We start from the raw sequence: 20279 nt of genomic DNA, 5'->3' as shown, positions 1-20279 counted from the left end.
CCAGCGGGGACAGGGGGAGGGGCGAGGAAATGAACCCGGGTGCAGTCCAAGCAATCGAAGTTTGAAAGCACCCTTAGAGACAACGATGTGCCGCTAATACTCGCACAATTTAGGACTCATGCAATGTGTTTGTATGGATTAAATTTAAAATTAAATGTTTTCGGTTGAACTTTTAGCAAACAATATTTTGGTTTTGTTTTTTTTGTTTTACAAATTTGCGATTGTGATTTCAGTGCCTTTTTCAGATTGGAAGACTAAATGTTTGGGCATGGAAATTATCTTTCAAGTCATGGAAAAATCATGGAAATTCATTGGGTGAAAAGTGGAAATCCTGTGCATTATTCGAGGTCTGAAAACACTGCATCTTTTTTATTATTTTGACCAGTTGTCATTTTCTGCAAATAAATGCTCTAAATGACAATATATTTTTTATTTGGAATTTGGGAGAATTGTTGTCAGAAGTTTATAGAATAAAACAAAAATGTTCATTTTACTCAAACACATACCTTTAAATAGTAAATCCTGAGAAACTGATAATTTTGCAGTGGTCTGTTAACTTTCCAGAGTGTGTATATAAATATACATATAATATAGTATGTCTGTCTGTCTGTCTGTCTATCTATCTGTCTGTCTATCCACACACACCCTTTCTTAGCTGTACACAAGATTCAACAGCAATCAAGATATAAAAACATCTCAATTTATTACAAATTAGTATCTCTATTTTATATATATATATATATAAAACTACAAAAAATCATCTTCAAATCAAACACTGTTATCCATCGAGGAAAGTTACAACTTGTGGCTCCCATTTCACATATTGATAACTGTCCATGCTGCTAACCCCATACCATTTTCTATTACTCTGAAAAATCATGTATCCGCAATCCATGTCAATCCCAACATAACACAAATCGTCAACCGACCCCATAAAAATATGCTTTTATGTGTGCAAAAATACATATGCCTCAAATGTATTCACTATCTAAAAATGTTTTATTCTAGTGTTACCCTCATCACATTTTTTGGATGTACAAAACCCATTTAGCAGCCCCTCTAAAGTTACAGTGCATGTTAATAATTGAGATGACCAGGCAAATCCTGAGCCAAAGTATGTGTGGTTCAACCAAACTACACTACTAACATGTTCATGTAGGTGACTACATTAATGCTAGCTCTCCCTTTCTTAGCTTTTAAATGGTAATTAATGCACCATAACACAGCTTTTGAAGTAAACATTTAAAATACTTCATGTTTATTATTCATGCCCAGTTGCAACCCATATTCCCAACTTTGTTAATTATCTAAGACTAAAGTGGTTAAACTGCTTCAAAACAACACAGTTCTGGTAGCGCTAGCAGTAAACTGCTAACTGTTTGTGTAACATCATTGTTGTCGTAGCATCACAATAAATCATCAAGAGATTGTCCATCGTGGCTCATTGTTGAGCTTTCAGTTGATGTTTTTTTCATTATTTGTGAGTTTGACGGTAATTATATGAAATACACTTACAAAACAACAAAAAGGAAAGAGACTCCCACAAATAAATAAAAATTATTAGTCACATTTCTCATACACATTCAGACTTCAACCATACCAAAAAAAAAAAAAAAAAAAAAAGTTATCTTCTTGATTGGTTTACCACAGTGACTGCAATTTAATCTGTGGTTACAGTACTTGATGTTTTTGCACACTAGAGGAAATGACTGCAGCCTGTTCCATGTCAATTACTGCACTGTTTCAATATTGAAATGATCTTCCAAGCCAGTCCTTGAGAGTTTAGATCGGTTTGGCTAAAGAATGACCGTGGACAAAAATAAACAGAGGAGTCCATATTGAAATTCTCACTCTCAGTGGGTTCCTGATTTAGGTCAGTGAGTTGAAGTGTGCATTACTATGCATATAATGTGAAAATGAACAGGCTTCCATTGTATCCTCTCAAAGTCAATTGCCATTTAGCTTCACAGAACCGTTAGTAGATGAGTCGCTCTCTCTCTGTACCTACAAGCCTGTTGTGAGCAGCCATAACTTTTGCTTTATTAACAGATGGACCTGAGAACAAAGGGAAATAAAAAGGTTTTAATGACTTCTTTCATGGTTAAAACAAACACCATTTTATAGTTTTATTTATGGGCTTTTTTGCCTTTAAATATAGTAAAGTGAGAGAGACAAGGATTGTGACATGACTTACTCAACCTTGCGTCCATGTGAATACAAAACATGCACTACCCACTGCTCAGACAAATATTTTTTTCCCCCCATTAATTTAAGGAATATTCCAGGTTCAGAACAAGTTACGCTCAATTGACAGCATCTGTGTGATCATAATAATTAGCACAAAATCTAATTTCAACTCACCACTTCTTTTCTTTATATATATATATATATATATATATATATATATATATATATATATATATATATATATAGATATATAAAAAGCATAAATCGAGGTAACAGTGAGGCACTTATAATGAAAGTGAATGGGGCCAATTTTTGGCAGAATTGCAAAGCTTATAATTGTATAAAAGCACTTACATACATTTTCTGTTAAAACTTGTGTATTATTTGACCTGTAAAGTTGTTTAAATCATCTTTTTACAGTCATTTTAGGGTTTAAAACGCTACTTCGTCACAGCAACAAAGTTGTAAAATTGCCAATAACTTTACACAGAAAAGGTTATCAAGTGGTCAGATCAGAAAAGGTTATCACATTAACACGAATATTGTTTATGTATTGTGGCTATACTTTTGAAAGAGTATTTTAATGTTTACAGATTGGCCCCATTCACTTCCATTGTAAGTGCCTCACTGGAACTTTGATTTTTAATTTAAGAAAAGGAGGGACAAGTCGAAGTTAGTTTTTGTGGTAGTCAACATTATACCATAAATGCTGTCAATTGAGCCTAACTTGTATTGAACCCAGAATATTTCTTTAACTCACTGACTTCACACAATCACCAATGTGAAAATCAATGTCGCAAAAAATGTCAAGCTAAATGATTAAATGAGGACATTCAAAACAGTCTGCATCACCAGTTCAGGTTTCAACTAAACTTTCACACAACTGATTATCACAAACGTCAAAATAGTGCTGCCATATCTGAATGTATTCAATTTGGTCTGTTCCTCACAAAAAGCTTTCACATGACATCAGAAGACTTCTAAAAGTGCTTTTATGTCATTTTTTTGAGCTTGACGGTCCTTATGTAAGGAAACGAGCAACTTGGTTTGTGTTCAACAGAAGAAAGAAAAACATAGAGTTGAGTTAATCATGAAAGTTGTCATTTTTGGGGTGAACTATCCCTTTAAAAGGTATTATTGTGGTGTACCTGCGTAACTGAGTAGCACAGGCAGGAAAATGAGGCCATGAGCAGCTCCCAGAAGCACTATAGCAAGATACATGCGGAAGTAGAAAATCTGGAAGATCTGGGATTTGGAGAGGGCAAGAATCAAGATCCCGCCAAATTTAGTGAGGGTGATGCCACTGAACACCTAAGGAGAGAGACCAAAATGTCAGAAGGTTCTTCATCATGCTAACATCAGGAAGTTTTCTACAGAAATATGATGTTTATTCTATGCACTTATACAGCGGTCACAAAATACATACAATCCTTAAACTTTCATCAATTAATTTTCTCAAAAGTCATCAGGCCAGGTATGTATTGGAATAAAATGCCATGATCAGCATAAATTATGAGACACACTAATTTTTGACATGTCTTCATTTGCTAATCAGCACTGAGAACACATAATAGACCATATGCAAGAGCAAAATGTGTCGGTAAGCTCGCAGATGTGTGCAGGAGATGTCACTCACCGAGCTGCCCATGTGTGCCAGCGCCTCCTCTGCCCGCTCCACTCTTGAGCTCTTGGTGCTGACAGAAAAAGCCCTCACAATATGACTGCAGAACTCCACCGATATGCCACAACTCTGCAAAACACATAGTCGCCTTTTTCACACCAAAATCTCCAAATCAAATTGGTGGCATTGGATTTTTTTAGAACAAAAAAATTGGTAAATATGCAAATAATGTAAAAATAAAATAAATAAATAAATAAATAAATAAATAAATATACACTGGTGGCCAAAGGTTTGGAATAATGTACGGATTTTGCTGTTTCGGAAGGATATTGGTACTTTAATTCACCAAAGTGGCATTCAACTGATCACAAAGTACAGTCAGGACATTACTGATGTAAAAAAAAAAAAAAAAAAAAAAAAAAAAACGCACCATCACTATTTGAAAAATAAAGTCATTTTTGATCAAATCTAGACAGGCCCCATTTCCAGCAGCCATCAATCCAAGACCTTATCCTTGAGTAATCATGCTAAATTGCTAATTTGGTACTAGAAAATCACTTGCCATTATATCAAACACATCTGAAAGCTATTTGGTTCGTTAAATGAAGCTTAACATTGTCTTTGTGTTTGTTTTTGAGTTACCATAGTATGCAATAAACTGGCATGTCTTAAGGTCAATATTAGGTCAAAAATGGCAAAAAAGCAACAGCTTTCTCTAGAAACTCATCAGTCAGTCATTGTTTTGAGGAATGAAGGCTTTACAATGCTTGAAATTGCCAAAAAACTGAAGATTTCATACAAAGGTGTACACTACAGTCTTTAATGACAAAGGACAACTGACTCTAACAAGGACAGAAAGAGATGTGGAAGGCCACATGTACAACTAAACAAGAGGATAAGTACATCAGAGTCTCTAGTTTGAGAAATAGACGCCTCACGTGTCCTCAGCTGACAGCTTCATTGAATTCTACCTGCTCAACACCAGTTTCATGTACAACAGTAAAGAGAAGACTCAGGGGTGCAGGCCTTATGGGAAGAATTGCAAAGTAAAAGCCACTTTTGAATCAGAAAAACAAAAAGAAAAAGGTTAGAGTGGGCAAAGAAACAGACATTGGACAACAGATAATTGGAAAGGAGTGTTATGGATCTTAACCCCATTGAGCTTTTGTAGGATCAGCTAGACTGTAAGGTGCGTGAGAAGTGCTCAGCAAGACAGCCACATCTATGGCAAGTGCTACAGGTAGTGTGGGGTGAAATGTCACATGAGTATCTGGACAAACTGACAGCTAGAATGCCAAGGATCTGCAAAGCTGTCATTGCTACACATGGAGGATTTTTCGATGAGAACTCTCTGAAGTAGTTTAAGAAGTTCTGATTTTTTTTTTTCAAATTGTAATAGTAATTAATGTCCTGACTATACATTGTGATCAGTTGAATGCCACTTTGGTGAATAAAAGTACCAATTTCTTTCTATAAGAGCAAAATCTGTACATTATTCCAAACTTTTGGCCACCAGTGTATATTAAACCTACCGGTAATCAAAATTCCCTTATTCTAAAGAAAGAATTAAAGAGTTCACCCAAAAATTAAAATTCTCTCATCTTGTACTTCAATCCCAGATGTGTATGACTTTCTTCTGCTGTACACAAAAAAGATTTTTAGAAGAATATTTTAGCTCTTTAGGTCCATACAATGCAGGTGAATAGTGACCAAAACCTTGAAGCTTCGAAAAAGCACACAAACTTGTGTTTTAATCCATGTCTTCAGAAGAGATCCCATTGGTTTTGGGTGAAAAAAAAAAAAATGCAACTCATTTTTCACAATAAATCTTGACATCAGCGGTCTCCTTGGCTTATCATGATTTCAAGCTTGATTACACTTCCTATAGCGCCATACGTCAAGGACTTGTAAGTGCAATTGATCTTGAAATCGTGATTGTGCCTAGACACTTCAATGGCAAGATGTACTGTGAAAAAATACGTACATTTTGGTCTGTTCTGACCAAAAACCGATTGGATCGCTTCAGAAGGCGTGGATTTAACCAATGGAGTCATATGGATTACTGTTATGCTACCTTTATGTGCTTTTTGGAGCTTCAAAGTTTTGGTCACCATTCACTTGCATTGTATGGATCTACAGAGCTGAGATATTCTTCTAATATCTTTGTTTGTGTTCAGCAGAATAAAGAAAGTCATACACATCTGGAATGGCATGTTGGTGAGTAAATGAGAGAATTTTTATTTCTGGGTAGACTATCCGTTTGAATGCTTCAGTATCAAAAGCTATTCCATTAAATAATAATAAAAAAAAGTATTCACAGTATAAGTCTGTATATCTTGATCAACATACATCAAACCACACATTTCTGTGGTTCTTGAACTGACCATTACAAGGTTGACTAATGAGACAGCGTTGAGGCTGATATTCCACAGCCACATAACTCCAAACATGTTGATAAGGATCATAGCGATGGTGAAGGTCACGAGCACTGCTGACCACAGCTCAAAGCCCAGAAGCACTGCAGACACCACAAAGATGGCCACCAGCGACATACCCAGGTTGAAGGCAGTGTCATAGATGATGGTGAGATACTGTTCATAGAAGACGTAGAATATACTGTACATGGGGGAAAAAAAAAAAAAACAGAATGATAGGGTCAGAGAGAGGACAATTTTTACTTCTTCAAAGTCTAGCTGAAATCCCATTTCACTTATGCAATTTGACGTCTTTCTGACTGAAACTGGATATTCAGTTATAGAAAAAAAAAAAAGAATGGCAGGGCTTGATTTTATAAACCAGGAATTGATTGGATTGTGAAAAGTGGGCATGCCATACCACAATGGAGTGTGACCTAAATGAGAGTTTGATGAAACAATGAGCATGTTTCCATGCACACCAATACACCCATAGCTCCCAAAAATCTGCTTTAAAAAAAATAAAAATCCGACAAAGCAAGAAAACCACGTTTACATGAGATTTGAAATAATCAAGTTATGGTCTGCTTTTGACGTCAAACCATGAAGAGAAATGTGCATAACTAGGCCTGTCTCGATTATTAAATAATCCTCTGATCGCGGTTATTTGATCTAACTGCGGTTATCTCAAATGATTATGGTCCACTTCAAATCCCATTCACATTTTAATGTCCAAATAAGGGAGTTTTAAGTGAATATATAAATACCATCAACGGCATGTTTGTGTGTCATTCAGCTGAACTCAGAAAATCACTGAGCCGCAACGTGGATGTCAACTAAAGCAGCTCCTGTCCTGAAGAGCATGTGAAGGGCTCTGATGTGCGCACCGTCAGCAGAGGTTTGCACCAAACTCCGGCAAAGATATAAACAAACAAATATAAACTTTGGTAGTGAAAGCAAAGCGCTCCAGCTTTACTTTAAACAATTGTGTAATGGCAAATATTCCTGGTCATAATGGGTTCATATATGTAGCGTTAATGACACAGTAACAGATGAGACACATGCTTACTCGATTTCTGTGGAGTGATAAAATGATGAAACAAAATCTCAAAGGTTTTGCTTCATGACAAATAAGGGCTTGTGGGTTTAATCAGAGCATTAAAATAACAAGTGAAAGTGAAGAAATTAGGACAGAAATATTTTACTATTGCATAATATAATTTATAAAATACATTCTTTTATAGATTTATTTTATTATTTTCAGTATTTAGAAATATTTTTATATTTAACATTAAACATTTAAACATTATTGTTCATGTCATTCAGAAGTTTTAAAGCCTTAAAAGTAAATCATACAGTGCATTCAGAAAGTATTCAGACCCCTTCATTTTTTCCACATTTTGTTATGTTGCAGTCTTATGCTAAAATGCTTTAATCAATCTACAATCCATACCCCATAATAACAAAGCAAAAAAAAAAAAAAAAAAAACGATTTTTGATAACTTCACAATTTTATTAAAAAGAAAAAACTGAAATTTCACATTGACATAAGTATTCAGACCCTTAACTCAGTACTTAGTTGAAGAACATTTGGCAGCGATTACAGCCTCAAGTCTTTTTGGGTATGATGCGACAATCTTTGCACACCTGTATTTGGGGATTTTCTGCCATTCTTCTCTGCAGATCCTCTTATGCTCTGTCAAGTTGGATGGTAACCATTGATGGACAGCCACATTCAGGTCTCTCCAGAGATGTTCGATTGGGTTCAAGTCCAGGCTCTGGCTGGGCCACTCAAGGACATTCACACTTGTGTTGTCTTGGCTGTGTGCTTAGGGTCATTGTCCTGTTGGAAGGTGAACCTTCGGCCCAGTCTGAGTTTCTGAGTGCTCTAGACCAGGTTTTTATTAAGGGTATCTCTGTATTTTGCTGCATTCAGCTTTCCTTTAACCCTGACCAGTCCTCCAGTCCCTGCCGCTGAAATACACCCCACAGCATGATGCTACCACCACCATGCTTCACTGTTGGAATGGTATTACGCAGGTGATGAGTGGTGCCTGGTTTCCTCCAGACATGATGCTTGGAATTGAGGCCAAACAGTTCAATGTTCATTTCATCAGACCAGAGAATCTTGTTTCTTGACAGTCTGAGAGTCATTTAGGTGCTTTTTGTGTGTCTTGCACTGAGGAGAGGCTTCCGTCCGGACACTCTGACATAAAGCCCAGATCGGTGGAGTGTTGCAGTGATGGTTGTGCTTCTGCAAGTTTCTCCCATCTCCACACATGAGCTCTGGAGCTCAACCAGAGTGACCATCGGGTTCTTGGTCACCTCTCTTACCAAGGCCCTTCTCCCCTGATTGCTCAGTTTGGCCAGTCAACCAGCTCTAGGAAGAGTCCTGGTTGTTCCAAACTTCTTCCATTTAAGAATTATGGAGGCCACTGTGCTCTTAGGAACCTTCAATGCAGCCAATTTTTTTTTTGTAGCCTTCCCCAGAACTGTGCCTCGACACAATCCTGTCTCTGAGCTCTGCAGGCAGTTCAACTGATCTCATGGCTTGGTTTTTGCTCTGATATGCATTTTCAGCTGTGAGACCTTATATAGACAGGTGTGTGCCTTTACAAATCATGTACAATCAGTTGAATTTGCCACAGGTGGACTTCAAATCAACGTGTAGAAACATCTTAAAGATGATCCAGAGAAATGGGATGCACCTGAGCACAATTTCAAGTGTCATAGCAAAGGGTCTGAATACTTATGTCAATGTGATATTTCAGTTTTTTCTTTTTAATAAATGTGAAAGTTATAAAAATTCTGGTTTTTTCTTTGTCATAATGGGATATAGAGTGTAGATTGATGTGAAATTTTTTTTTTAATAATTTCAAGCATTTTAGCATAAAGCTGCAACATAACAAAATGTGAAAAAAGTAAAGGGTCTGAATACTTCCTGAATGCACTGTATATCCCTATTTCATTATTTGATTAATATATTTGAAGTTAAATATGTAAAAATCACTTCATGCACACATGCACCTTAAGAAATATGACAAGAAATATGACAATTCATATGACATCGATAAAAGAAAACCGTTTAATCCATTTACATGACCACACCCACTGTCGGCTTATTAAATATAATCAGTGTAAAAACATGCATAACTTCATGTAGCTTTTTGGCTGTTTAGAGTCAGTGGGATATGAGGGTTGCTAAGAGACTTTTGGCCCAGTTAATCTACACCATACAGTGGGAGAGGAAAAGAGGGCTGCCCTACACAGCTGGCCCTTGCTAGGACATGCTTATTTGCATTAGGAGTGTCTTATGTCTGGGTCAGGATGACCTTTGCTTTGCTGAACTTTGCATGTGATTTAAAAAAAAAAATAAAAAAAAATAAAATAAAAATCATATTTCTCTGCATGCATTAAGCCAAGTCGAGGAACAAGTAGGGAACCTTATTTCGTACAGAGCTTCACTAAAACTTAAAGGGAAAATTCTTCCATCATTTACTCACCCTTATGTTGTTCCAAACCTGTACTTTTGTCTGTGGAACCCAAAAGGAGATGTTAGGCAGATTATTTTTGACTGAAATCCTCAGTCACCATTCACTTTAATTTTCTGGAAAAAGATGAAAGTGAATGTTGATTGAGGCCAACATGCTGCCTACCATCTCATTATGTTTTCCATGGAAGAAAGAAAGTCATATGAGTTTGGAACAACATGAGGGTGAGTAAATTACATTTTTGAATGGAATAATCTCCAAACACATTAAAGGGCAAGTTGCGTTTACCTGTAAGGGAAGACACGGTAACTCTTGTCCTGCGGCTTCATTGCCTGTGTGATGTTGTCAGTGAGCTCTCGTGCCATCTTCATGGCATCAATGTAGTCAGAAGAGGTTTTTAAGATGGTGTGATAGCTCATGAAGTAGGTGGCCCCAACATCAGTATTGTTCTCTTTGAGATCCACAGCAGTGCTGTATGCAGCGTGACCACTGCGCAGGAAAAAAGGTGTTATTAGTTACTATATTATGAGTTATTGATTTTGTAATTGGTGCCAAATGTACCCATAGTTTTCTTGTAAATAATATGTCATTAATATCTGATACACTTTAAAGCTTAATTTGGCCAAAAAGTTGGTGGTTGGTTGCTTATGCATCAGACAAAGCTCATCAATGGGTTGAAATCTTACCCTTTTCCACACTTGATATTTGGGTTGTCTGAAAGAAACATGGGGAGGAAGCGCATGAAATCGGTTCCATTAGGCCTCTGTTTCCCACTTGAAGTCATAGGTCTGCAGTGAACACAGGTCTTATCCACCACTGATGGAGAAGAGGAACATCAAATTCATTCAAAAGATAAGACAATCAAAATACTAGGGTTCCCACACCTTTTGACTGATTAATTCCAATGACGAGAAGACATGTTTAAACTCATGTCATAGAGACTGCATAAAACGTTTCACCATCGAAATGTTATCATAGAGTTCAAAGGCCCCAGAACAAGAACAGTGTGAACTGTACCATGGAAAAATGGCTCATGTTAAAATTCAATAACTAACAAGGACTGCCCTGCATAAAGTTCCCACAGTGACCATTCTGAAGCAGTGGAGGTCAGGGCTCTGTTGATCTACTGGCTAATGGTTTACCTGAAGCATTGCAAAAAGATCCTGTGGCGTTATAATATCTGCAGCATGATGATTGTGGCTTCACCCAGTCAAAGTAGTCATCCAGCCACGACGAAGGAACGTTACTGATCCTAGTGCTGAAATTATGACACAAAAGAGTCGCTACATTGATCTGATAGATGTCAAACTAGAAAACTGTAAAAGCAGTTACTGATCAAACAGTCACTATTAATCCAGATGCTGTTAAGGGGCATTCAAACAGGATCCAATCTTGCATCTATCTGCGCTGAGTATGAATATTTTTTCATGCACTACTTTGAACAGCTGCGACACAGCGATTTTTCACAGGACTGCTGAGGTCAAGACATTAAAAAAAAAGACTCTTTATAATAATTGTGGCCTTCAAGTGAAGTTGGAAATATCGTAATTACAAGATCCGTGCGCATGTCATATTTACCAGTGAGAAACTCTAGAGAATTCTAGATTAGAAATAAACTGATAATCGGTTTAATGGATATTTTTTAACTGATATTTACACTTTTCAACTTAATCGGTTATCTGTTCTTTATTAATCAGGTTTCCCTATAAAGTTAAACACAGAAGACTTGAAATTTTAAAAATGAATTAAGTGAAGGGCTTTGAGCAAGTGTATATTGCAACTTAAACTACTAAACTTAATAAACTTCAATTAATTCTTTGTAGACTGTGCCTAATATTAATATTGTACGGCAGGCTATTCACCTTCAGAAGATAAATGATCAAGTAGTTATTGTGCTTTAAAGCAGAAATAAAACAATTAAAAATCAGTTATGCATATCGGTTATTGGACACTTAGACACAAACATTATCTTATCGGTCTTTAAAAAACAATATCGGTTGATCTCTATTGTAGATGATAATCCAAGTCGAGTTGGAAGGGGTTGGTCGACATGAAAGTTCGCGGAAAGCAATTCCGCAGTAGATGTTAGTAGGGCTGGGTATTGATGCAGATTTCCCGATTCAATTCAGATTCACAAGCTCTCGATTCGATTCATAGGGGTATATTTTGGTTATAATGTCCCTTTTTGCCTACATGTGAAAGAAATTCTGTTAATTCTACAGGGGACCTTCTAACTATGTACATTAAGTATTAATTTTACTAATGATATTTTATGCGTTTTTCATCATTCTGGTCAAATTGTAGCTATTTAAAAAAGAACAAACCCATGTATTCAATCAATAAATATGATATTATATTGCATACATTATATTTTGTTACATATTTATTGTTCAACTGCATCATGTACACCTTTTTGCAAGTACTAAATTTGATTTGTTGAACATGTTAAAAACCGGCACTGTCTCTTTAAGAAAACTGGCATTTCTGTAAAGAGCATCTGTAGATGAGCGCATGTTAATGAGAGAAACTAGAATGGCTTTATTTAATTTGTGCTATGCATGACTAGAATTCATTGTTTATTTATTTTATTATTATTATGATCAACAACTGACTGAAGACAACTGAAGATATGATTCAAATTTTCTCCCCAATTTGGAATGCCCAATTCCCAATGCGCTCTAGGTCTTCGTGGTGGCGGAGGACGAATCTCAGTTGCCTCCACGTCTGAGACCGTCAATCCGCGCATCTTATCATGTTGGCTTGTTGAGCGCGTTACTGCGGAGACATAGCGTGTGTGGAGGCTTCACGCTATTCTCCGCGGCATCCACGCACAACTCACCATGCGCCCCCCACCGAGAGCAAGAACCACACGTTATAGCGACCACGAGGAGGTTACCCCATGTGACTCTATCCACCCTAGCAACTGGGCCAATTGGTTGCTTAGGAAGCCTGGCTGGAGTCACTCAGCACACCCTGGATTCTAACTTGCGATTCCAGGGGTGGTAGTCAGTGTCTTTACTTGCTGAGCTACCCAGGCCCCCACAGAAAAAGTATTAAGAGACTTTATTCAATGACAATGACAAAAAGACGGCAAAAAGTTACGTTCAACTTACTAGTTACTCAAGAGTGAGGCGGTATAAATTTGCTGGACGAGAGAGTTGTTGTTGCAGCCCACTCCGCCACATACTGCGTTCTGACCCTCAGTTGTTTTATAGTCATGTCCGTCTTCTACCACAAAATACACTGGTGGCCCCGTGTGCAGGTACTCACTCAGGTTCCCAAAGTAATTCAGCACATATGAGTCCTATGACAGAGAGAACAAATACGTCTTATTTACCTAGTACAAAGTTTCCTTTACACTGTGCACTCATTTATGTTCACAATGGCCCCTTTTAGTCTCCTAAGAGGTAATTAATGCGAGTATTGGCCAATGGTGTGTGCAATTCAAAACGTGACAGGTACTTAAACATACATCAGGCATGGACAGGGTCTGGTCAAGTCCAATCTCCACTTTGTTAATGACGGCTATACTAAAAGAGAGCATGCCCACAAACACAGCAACCTACAGATGAAAAGAGAATCAATATAATATTATATAATTTAAAATAATATAATGGCTCAGCATTAATGAGCATACGAGTATATAATGAATATGCTCTACCACTTTTCTGTCTGAGAATAAACAAAGTAAAATTATGCCTTTTACAGCATTTTCTACACAGTTCAACTGTAATCTAACTCTGTTTTTCTTGCCAGTGCATTGATACTTACCACTAGGGGGCGCACCCAATCCTTCAAGACAAAAGGAGCATATATTTTCTTAAAGAAGTGGAACAGACATCCATCAGATTGTGTTTGCTGTCCCTCTGGCAACTTCACGCAGCACAATATATCCACACGATTTGACTGGGGGAAAATTAACATGATAAATTACATATCTACTGCATCTCAAATCATTGTCAAGACTTATTTATGCTCATATTAATCTTTTAGGAACATATCTATATTTCATAAAATAGCGAGTACTCACTCATCATAGTCTAAAATCTTTAAAAATGTGATCACACTACTTTAAAAACAGATGCTGCATTTGACATTTTATCAAATGTATTTCATTGTTTCACATCTCTTTTCTGATCCTCTAAGTATCCTTCAGTTTTTACATCTACAACAGCGCACGTGTACAGTCGAATGTCTCTAGCCTTTCATAGTACTCCATTTGACACACGCGCACTATGACTGCTATAAGATACTCAAGAGTTTAGACCCATAAAGATGTCTTTATAGTCTTTCAGTCTTGAGTTATAGAAATGCTGGCATATCCTGACATCCTCACACACGTGCTCTTTGATGTGCACATCCATTATAGTTTCCACTTTTGACTCATGTTGTTCACTGGTGTTTTTATGTTGTCTTCTTGAACTTCCACATGAAAGCAAAGGCCCAACGGTGATTGTTGCCACCTTGTGGACCCACTAATTAGTGCAAATAATTCCAGGCGCTTGCGCATACTGAGTATGTGCTGTTAGAATAATCGAGAGAGGTCTGTCTGTGTCCTGCAAGATTACTACAAAACACGCCCACTACAAGTTACGCCTCCTTCAAATAACCAGCGAAATGCCGGAAGTCTTGCAACAACGGAATGTCACATTCATACACTGTATTTGTTGTGTTTATGGAGTCCTGAAGCAACCCTACATCTACACCTGTCCCTACCCCTAACCACAAAGATTAAAAAATAAAAAGCTGGTAAAATGATAAAAATAAATACAGCAACTTAAAATTTATTTTAAATACAATCATACAGCCGTCCCACTAGGTGGCGAAAGTGAGGAGAAATGTGATGAAAATGAAGAGGAGGATCTATACCACTAATGGTGCATTCAAGTCCTCCTGGGAAGTTCGTACTTAAGCCCCGTTCACACCGCGGGCGGCATGTCGCTAGACTTTGCAATCTGTGTCACTGGTGGGCATTCCTACTGCTGCCGGCGCTCTAACATTATTGGTGGACTGCACAACTGGCCATAGTAGCATTTGAAATGATATGATTCTAATTTGACAAGGAATCAGTTCTTTTGTCTCTAAAAATGCACATTCTGCAGGGAAGAGTGTTTTATATAATCTGCAGCAGTGCTTAATGCATCATATCATTAAACCAGACGAATGTTATATCAATATATGAATCAAACTCACTCAAAATACTGACACTGTTTTCCACACATCATTTTATTAGGCCATATCTATGTATGTGGTTACAGACAAATGATATAGAACAGTGAAATCGCTCACAGAAACTTTTAACTTCTCAGTCTTGCCTGCACTCGAGTCGAAACCAATATCTCACATTCACTCTGCCTGAAGACGTATGACGTAAGCTCCTCTGTCTTCACTCTCACTGGTAGTCGCTCGCGATTGTCGCTCGTCATTTGCATAAAGTTGAAATTTTCTCAACTTGTCTTGTTGCACTACACGGCGATCTCTGTCGCCAATGGTCGCGACAGCTCATGTCACCGGAAGTCGCTGTGCTCTCATTGAAATGAATGGGGTGGGATGGGGTTGCTGTCTTGCGCGATGTCGCTGGCGGTGTGAACGGGGCTTTACAAGGTCGGAGATCGTAAATACAATGTGATTTGCGTCGGACCTGTTTTGCAGTTTTATATTTCTTTCTCTCCTTTTCTCAAACTGGCAAAGACAGGACGTTTTTTTTTAGCACCAATGCAACAAAATGAAGTGAAAGCCACACCTTGGGTGTGTAATTAATTAATGCTTTATCCATTTTATTATTCTCGTGCGGCCAATCATAATGATGGGAAATGTAGTTTTATTGCACAAGCCTGTCGCTGCATAAACCACGAAAATGTGTCTTATTTTCTGGCAAGCTTTATCGTTAACTGAACTGTACTGTCAAAATCCACAAGCAAAAACTGGTAAACAAGTTACTACCAATAACAATTGGATTCCGCCATGATTCTTAAATTGACACGCCCCCAACTCGGAAAGTCGGGGCTAAAAGAAAATCCAGAGTTTCCACACTCGTAATTACGACTTTTTGGTGGCATTCATGTGCGCTCAACACGTAAATACGATCATTTCGACATGACTTGAATGCACCATATGCTAATAGGCTAACCAGTTAACTTGTAAGCTAACCTTGAGAAAACAAGAGAGAAATGTTTAATTTTACCATTTATATTTTCAGTTTAATAATATGATATTTAACAATTTATAAGTTAGCCTTTGTCAAATATACAAAGTTAAGACAACATGAATCATACACCAATTGCATAGGATTTAAAACATTTTCAGTCAATAAAATCACTTTGTTATCCAAGGGGGCGTTTCTTGGAGTGGGAGTGTTGTGTAGCGGCTGTTCATTGTCATCTTGCGGGATGCAGATGAATACACTTGGAAAAGTCGGGCCGCACACGTACAGTGCTTGCCGAAATTGACTTCGCTGTATGCATATGCCTAGCGTTCGCGTCAAAAACTAAGTATACTTTGGGCTTAATTATCAGTATTCCCACAGTAACTACTGATGTGAAGTTTGACGCCCTCACCTCTTGCCTCTTAATGTCTAGTCCCAGCAGAGACACAAAGCAGCTGATCTGCAGGAGGAAGTCAATGAAGACGGCCAGACCAGCGAAAAGAGAGAATGTCCTCACTGCAGGCATGGTGGACAGAGCACCTAGAGACAGATGAAAAAACAGCATGTAAATTTTAAATCAAGCCATCTAGAAAAATAAATGAGAATCAAATGATCTAAATACCGTAGACACCTAAAATTGTATGATAGCAAAATATCAAACCAAGTGCCATTTATTTCAAGGAAAGGCACACCGACACACATGAAAATGTTTTCATGCAAAACATTTCACAAAAAGAAGTTTGCGATGTTTTAAAAATATAAATAAATGGACGTACCGTTCAAAATTTAGACAAAACGTATTCAAAGTATTGTGATAAACGACATCTGTGGTTACACTGCTAGGACACCTGTGTGAAGTTGAGGAAAACGGACTTAAAAAAAATTCAATTCAGGGTAAGTATTCTCGAATTGTTGTAAGCTTGTTGTAAACCCAGTTGCTGTTGACACCCAAAGTTGTTGTAAACCTGTTGCTGTCTGAGTTGTTGTTTGGGTATTAGTTGAGGGCTGTTCGTGTGTAGGGAAGTGTCCCTTTCTTGTTGTTAAGCCCAAGTTGTTGTAAAAACCCAAATTGTTGTTGAAGAGTTGCTATTGTTGAATTTGTTAAAAGTTAGTGAGCTTATTGTAAACCTTGGAGTTTGTTGTTATTTTGTCATTTGGTTTTCTTTATTAATTTTTTTCTCATACAACTTTAAATTGTATATTTGTTAATATTACAGTCACAACTTTAATTTGGGAAGCTGCAGGGAGGGAGTGCCATTTTTGTTACCAACATTTTCCTCGGTTTTTGGTTAGACAGGGAGTAAGGTAAGAAATTGTTTTTCTTTTGTTCTCTCTTTATAGGTTAGTTAATAACTTTTGGGATTGGGTTTAGTTCAGCCTGGTCTCATGAAATTTACATGAGCATTGCAACATTTTGCAAAACTGAAATGATGTGCTTCATTACACGTTTGGCTGCAGTTTTAAAGTGAAATGTCCAACGGGGGCGGGGCGCTAAAAACAAGCAAAATGAGGTTGTGATCAGACGAGGTTAAGGTGAATTTTAGATGGAGGTTTTAATAAGTAAAATGTACCTCCCTAACCTAAAACTGTACCCTAAACCTAACCAATAGTGTCCAGAAAGATAAATGAGAGTTTAACAAAACAGACATCCTTACCCTTAACCAACACCTACTCCTAACCAATAGTGTTTTAAAATGCAAATTCAAAGATAGAAAACACACATTAACTAAGGCATCCACATCATTTTGTGTCGCTTCTATGTCGGTTACACTTTCGTGCGTCTTTGGCTGGTTTCAAACCGTGGCTGTCAAGCTCAAAGTCCAACGCTCTCTCACGTGAGCTACCAAGTGAGCTAATGATATAGGAATAAGTGTGTATATGTAGGTGGGTCTGTAATACAAGTGTTAAAATGTGTCGTTTTTCAAATCATGTGTTAAAGTGTTTTGACATCATAACATAGCAGGGGGTGAAAAATACGTTTTTATAAAATCAAAATCAGCAACTGACCTCGTGATTTGTGTAACAACAATTAAGTCACACTGTTGTTGTAGTGCCTCTAGTGTTAATTTCACCAGGAAACTGCAGCGAAATGTAGAAAGCGGCACGTACATGTCAGGTTTGCAAAAATGTATATAGAGTAACATTCGTTCTATGAGACCAGGTTGGTTTAGTTAGTTTATCTTTTTGTTTATTTTGGCCTTGTTTCCTCCTGAAGAGATCTGTGCTTCCAAACTTTTGAAAATAAACCTGGTAAAGAGTTTACGTTTCTGTCTGGTTTAAAAGACATTTTGTGTTTAAGCTTTATGTTGCAGCCTCACCTTAGACGGGTCGTAGCATAACTAACATAATAAAAATCAACTCGAGGCCAGTTGAGTAAAAGTCATTGGAAAAATGGTTAAGAAAATGTTAAAGACATTAGCTCAGAGAAAAGGTCTAGCATTATTTGTCTGCCACTTGGTTTGATATTGTGCTAAAGCGATGACATTCCTACATTTTTAAGAGTGGCTTAAGCGCCCAAATATTTTTGTGGCAACTGTACGTAATTACTGATGATGATGATTCAAAGTCTAATTTCGGACAGTAACCACATGAGAAGTTGAGAAATAATGAGTAATAGAGCTATGAGGAAATCTGATACTCTTAGGCAGCTATTTTAGGACACATTTCAAGACACAAAATTTTTTCAATGGGATTTCCAGATGACTGGCTATAGCATGTGCTTTTAACAGAAAGAGAACAGAAAACAGTCAAGGGTCATGTTCAAAGGCAAGTTTGTGTGCTTATTATGAACCAGTTTTCATGCATTTTTGGTTCATTTACCTAAAAAGAAAGCCACAGTCTCTGAGAATGAAGAGAGAAACATGCTGGGAGCCACATCTCCGAGAATACGACCAATCTGCTGATGAAGTTCCTCCTCAGGCATTCGCTCATCTCTCTGCACACATAAAACAACACCATCATGCCTCACAACAAGCTTAAAAACACCTAAGTGAAACCAATCTTTCTCAAATGGAAAAACAGAACTACAAAGGTGCTTGTCTGAGCTGTACAGAGTGACAAAGTCAGCTGACAGCAACAAACAATCACAACACATCTCTCAGAGTGTTTTTTTTTTGTGTGTGGATTTTCTCCCTTTTTCTCCCAATTTGGAATGCCCAATTCCCAATGTGCTTTTAAGTCCTCATGGTCACGTAGTGATTCGCCTCAGTCCAGGTGGTGGAGAACGAATCCCAGCTGCCTCCGCGTCTGAGACCGTCAACCCATGCATCTTATCACATTTGATAGGCTTGTTGAGTGCATTGCCACGGAGACATAGCATGTGTGGAGGCTTCACGCCATCCACTGCGGCATCCATGCTCAACTCACCATGCGCCCCACCGAGAACGAACCACATTATGGTGACCACGAGGAGGTTACCCCATGTGACTCTACCCTCCCTAGCAACAGGGCCAATTTGATTGCTTAGGGGACCTGGCTGGAGTCACTCAGCACACCCTGGAATTCGAACTAGCGAACTCCAAGGGTGGTAGCCAGCATCTTTACCACTGATCTACCCAGGCCCCCCATCTCTCAGTGTTATATTTGAGATAAATCTACTCTCAGGACATTAACATAATATGTAAACACATCACCACACACCTGGTAGGTCTGCACGATGATGAAGATGTTGTCCACTCCCACGGCCAGCACAAGGAAGGGAATGACCTCAATGACAATAAGTGTGAGGGGGATGCCGATGTAGCTAAAGATCCCCAGTGAACAGGCCACCGAGCTCAAAACAATCAAAATGCCAGCAATACCCAAAGAGATCTTGGAGTCCACCTTTAGTACACGTACACACACACAAAGTAGAAATGAAACAGGGGTCATGAGAATGGTGTTATTATTGTTTAATATATAAGGGTGTTAAATATATACAATAAAAAAAGAAAAATAAACGCACAAAATTGTTTGTCTATTGGCAGCACCTCCCAGTTACCCAATCAAGGGAAACTACTGAAGATTATTAAAGCCATGTTTGTATTACAAAAAATACATTTAATTACATTTAGACCCCATGAAATCTTTTAGTCCATGTCTATTAGCTTTGAGGCTAGTAGGTCAATATGCTAGTGTATTTAAATACATTTTACATAATTTCTTGTCTTTTTCTTTCAGGAAAATGTACCAGAAATTATGACTAATGACTCTTGTATGCAGGGTCGTATACATTTTTGTCCAATACAATGCTTTTTAGAATGAGAATATCCCCTCTATCTAAATTATGAATACCACCTGCCTCCCACTGCAAGTAGCAAATCATGGCTTTGCAGGGCTGTGATGTAAACTAAAGGTTTTATATATATATATATATATATATACACACACACACATTATATATATATAAATATATATATGCTCTTTGATATGTTTTGCTACAG

At 37.7% G+C, this 20279-nt stretch overlaps 1 protein-coding gene across 1 annotated transcript in view; it reads right to left on the bottom strand.

Annotated features, from left to right (window-relative positions):
- Positions 1-686: 686 nt before the first annotated feature.
- LOC127442003 (NPC intracellular cholesterol transporter 1-like) overlaps positions 687-20279 on the bottom strand; it is a 38934-nt gene continuing 19341 nt past the window's right edge. Inside the window, exons 13-25 of the mRNA XM_051699634.1 lie at positions 19498-19680; positions 18679-18793; positions 16271-16398; positions 13485-13619; positions 13186-13275; positions 12827-13017; positions 10856-10971; positions 10400-10529; positions 10002-10202; positions 6193-6424; positions 3824-3937; positions 3336-3498; positions 687-2055 (exon numbers count right to left, since the gene is read on the bottom strand). Coding sequence (XP_051555594.1) covers positions 1976-2055; positions 3336-3498; positions 3824-3937; positions 6193-6424; positions 10002-10202; positions 10400-10529; positions 10856-10971; positions 12827-13017; positions 13186-13275; positions 13485-13619; positions 16271-16398; positions 18679-18793; positions 19498-19680 — 1878 coding nt within the window. The 3' untranslated portion in view covers positions 687-1975. The remainder of the gene's footprint in view (positions 2056-3335; positions 3499-3823; positions 3938-6192; positions 6425-10001; positions 10203-10399; positions 10530-10855; positions 10972-12826; positions 13018-13185; positions 13276-13484; positions 13620-16270; positions 16399-18678; positions 18794-19497; positions 19681-20279) is intronic.

Source organism: Myxocyprinus asiaticus, chromosome 6 (assembly GCF_019703515.2).
Source record: "Myxocyprinus asiaticus isolate MX2 ecotype Aquarium Trade chromosome 6, UBuf_Myxa_2, whole genome shotgun sequence".
Lineage (NCBI taxonomy): Eukaryota > Metazoa > Chordata > Actinopteri > Cypriniformes > Catostomidae > Myxocyprinus > Myxocyprinus asiaticus.
The sequence above is the reverse complement of the archived record's forward strand: the minus strand, read 5'-3'. Positions and strand labels throughout refer to the sequence as shown.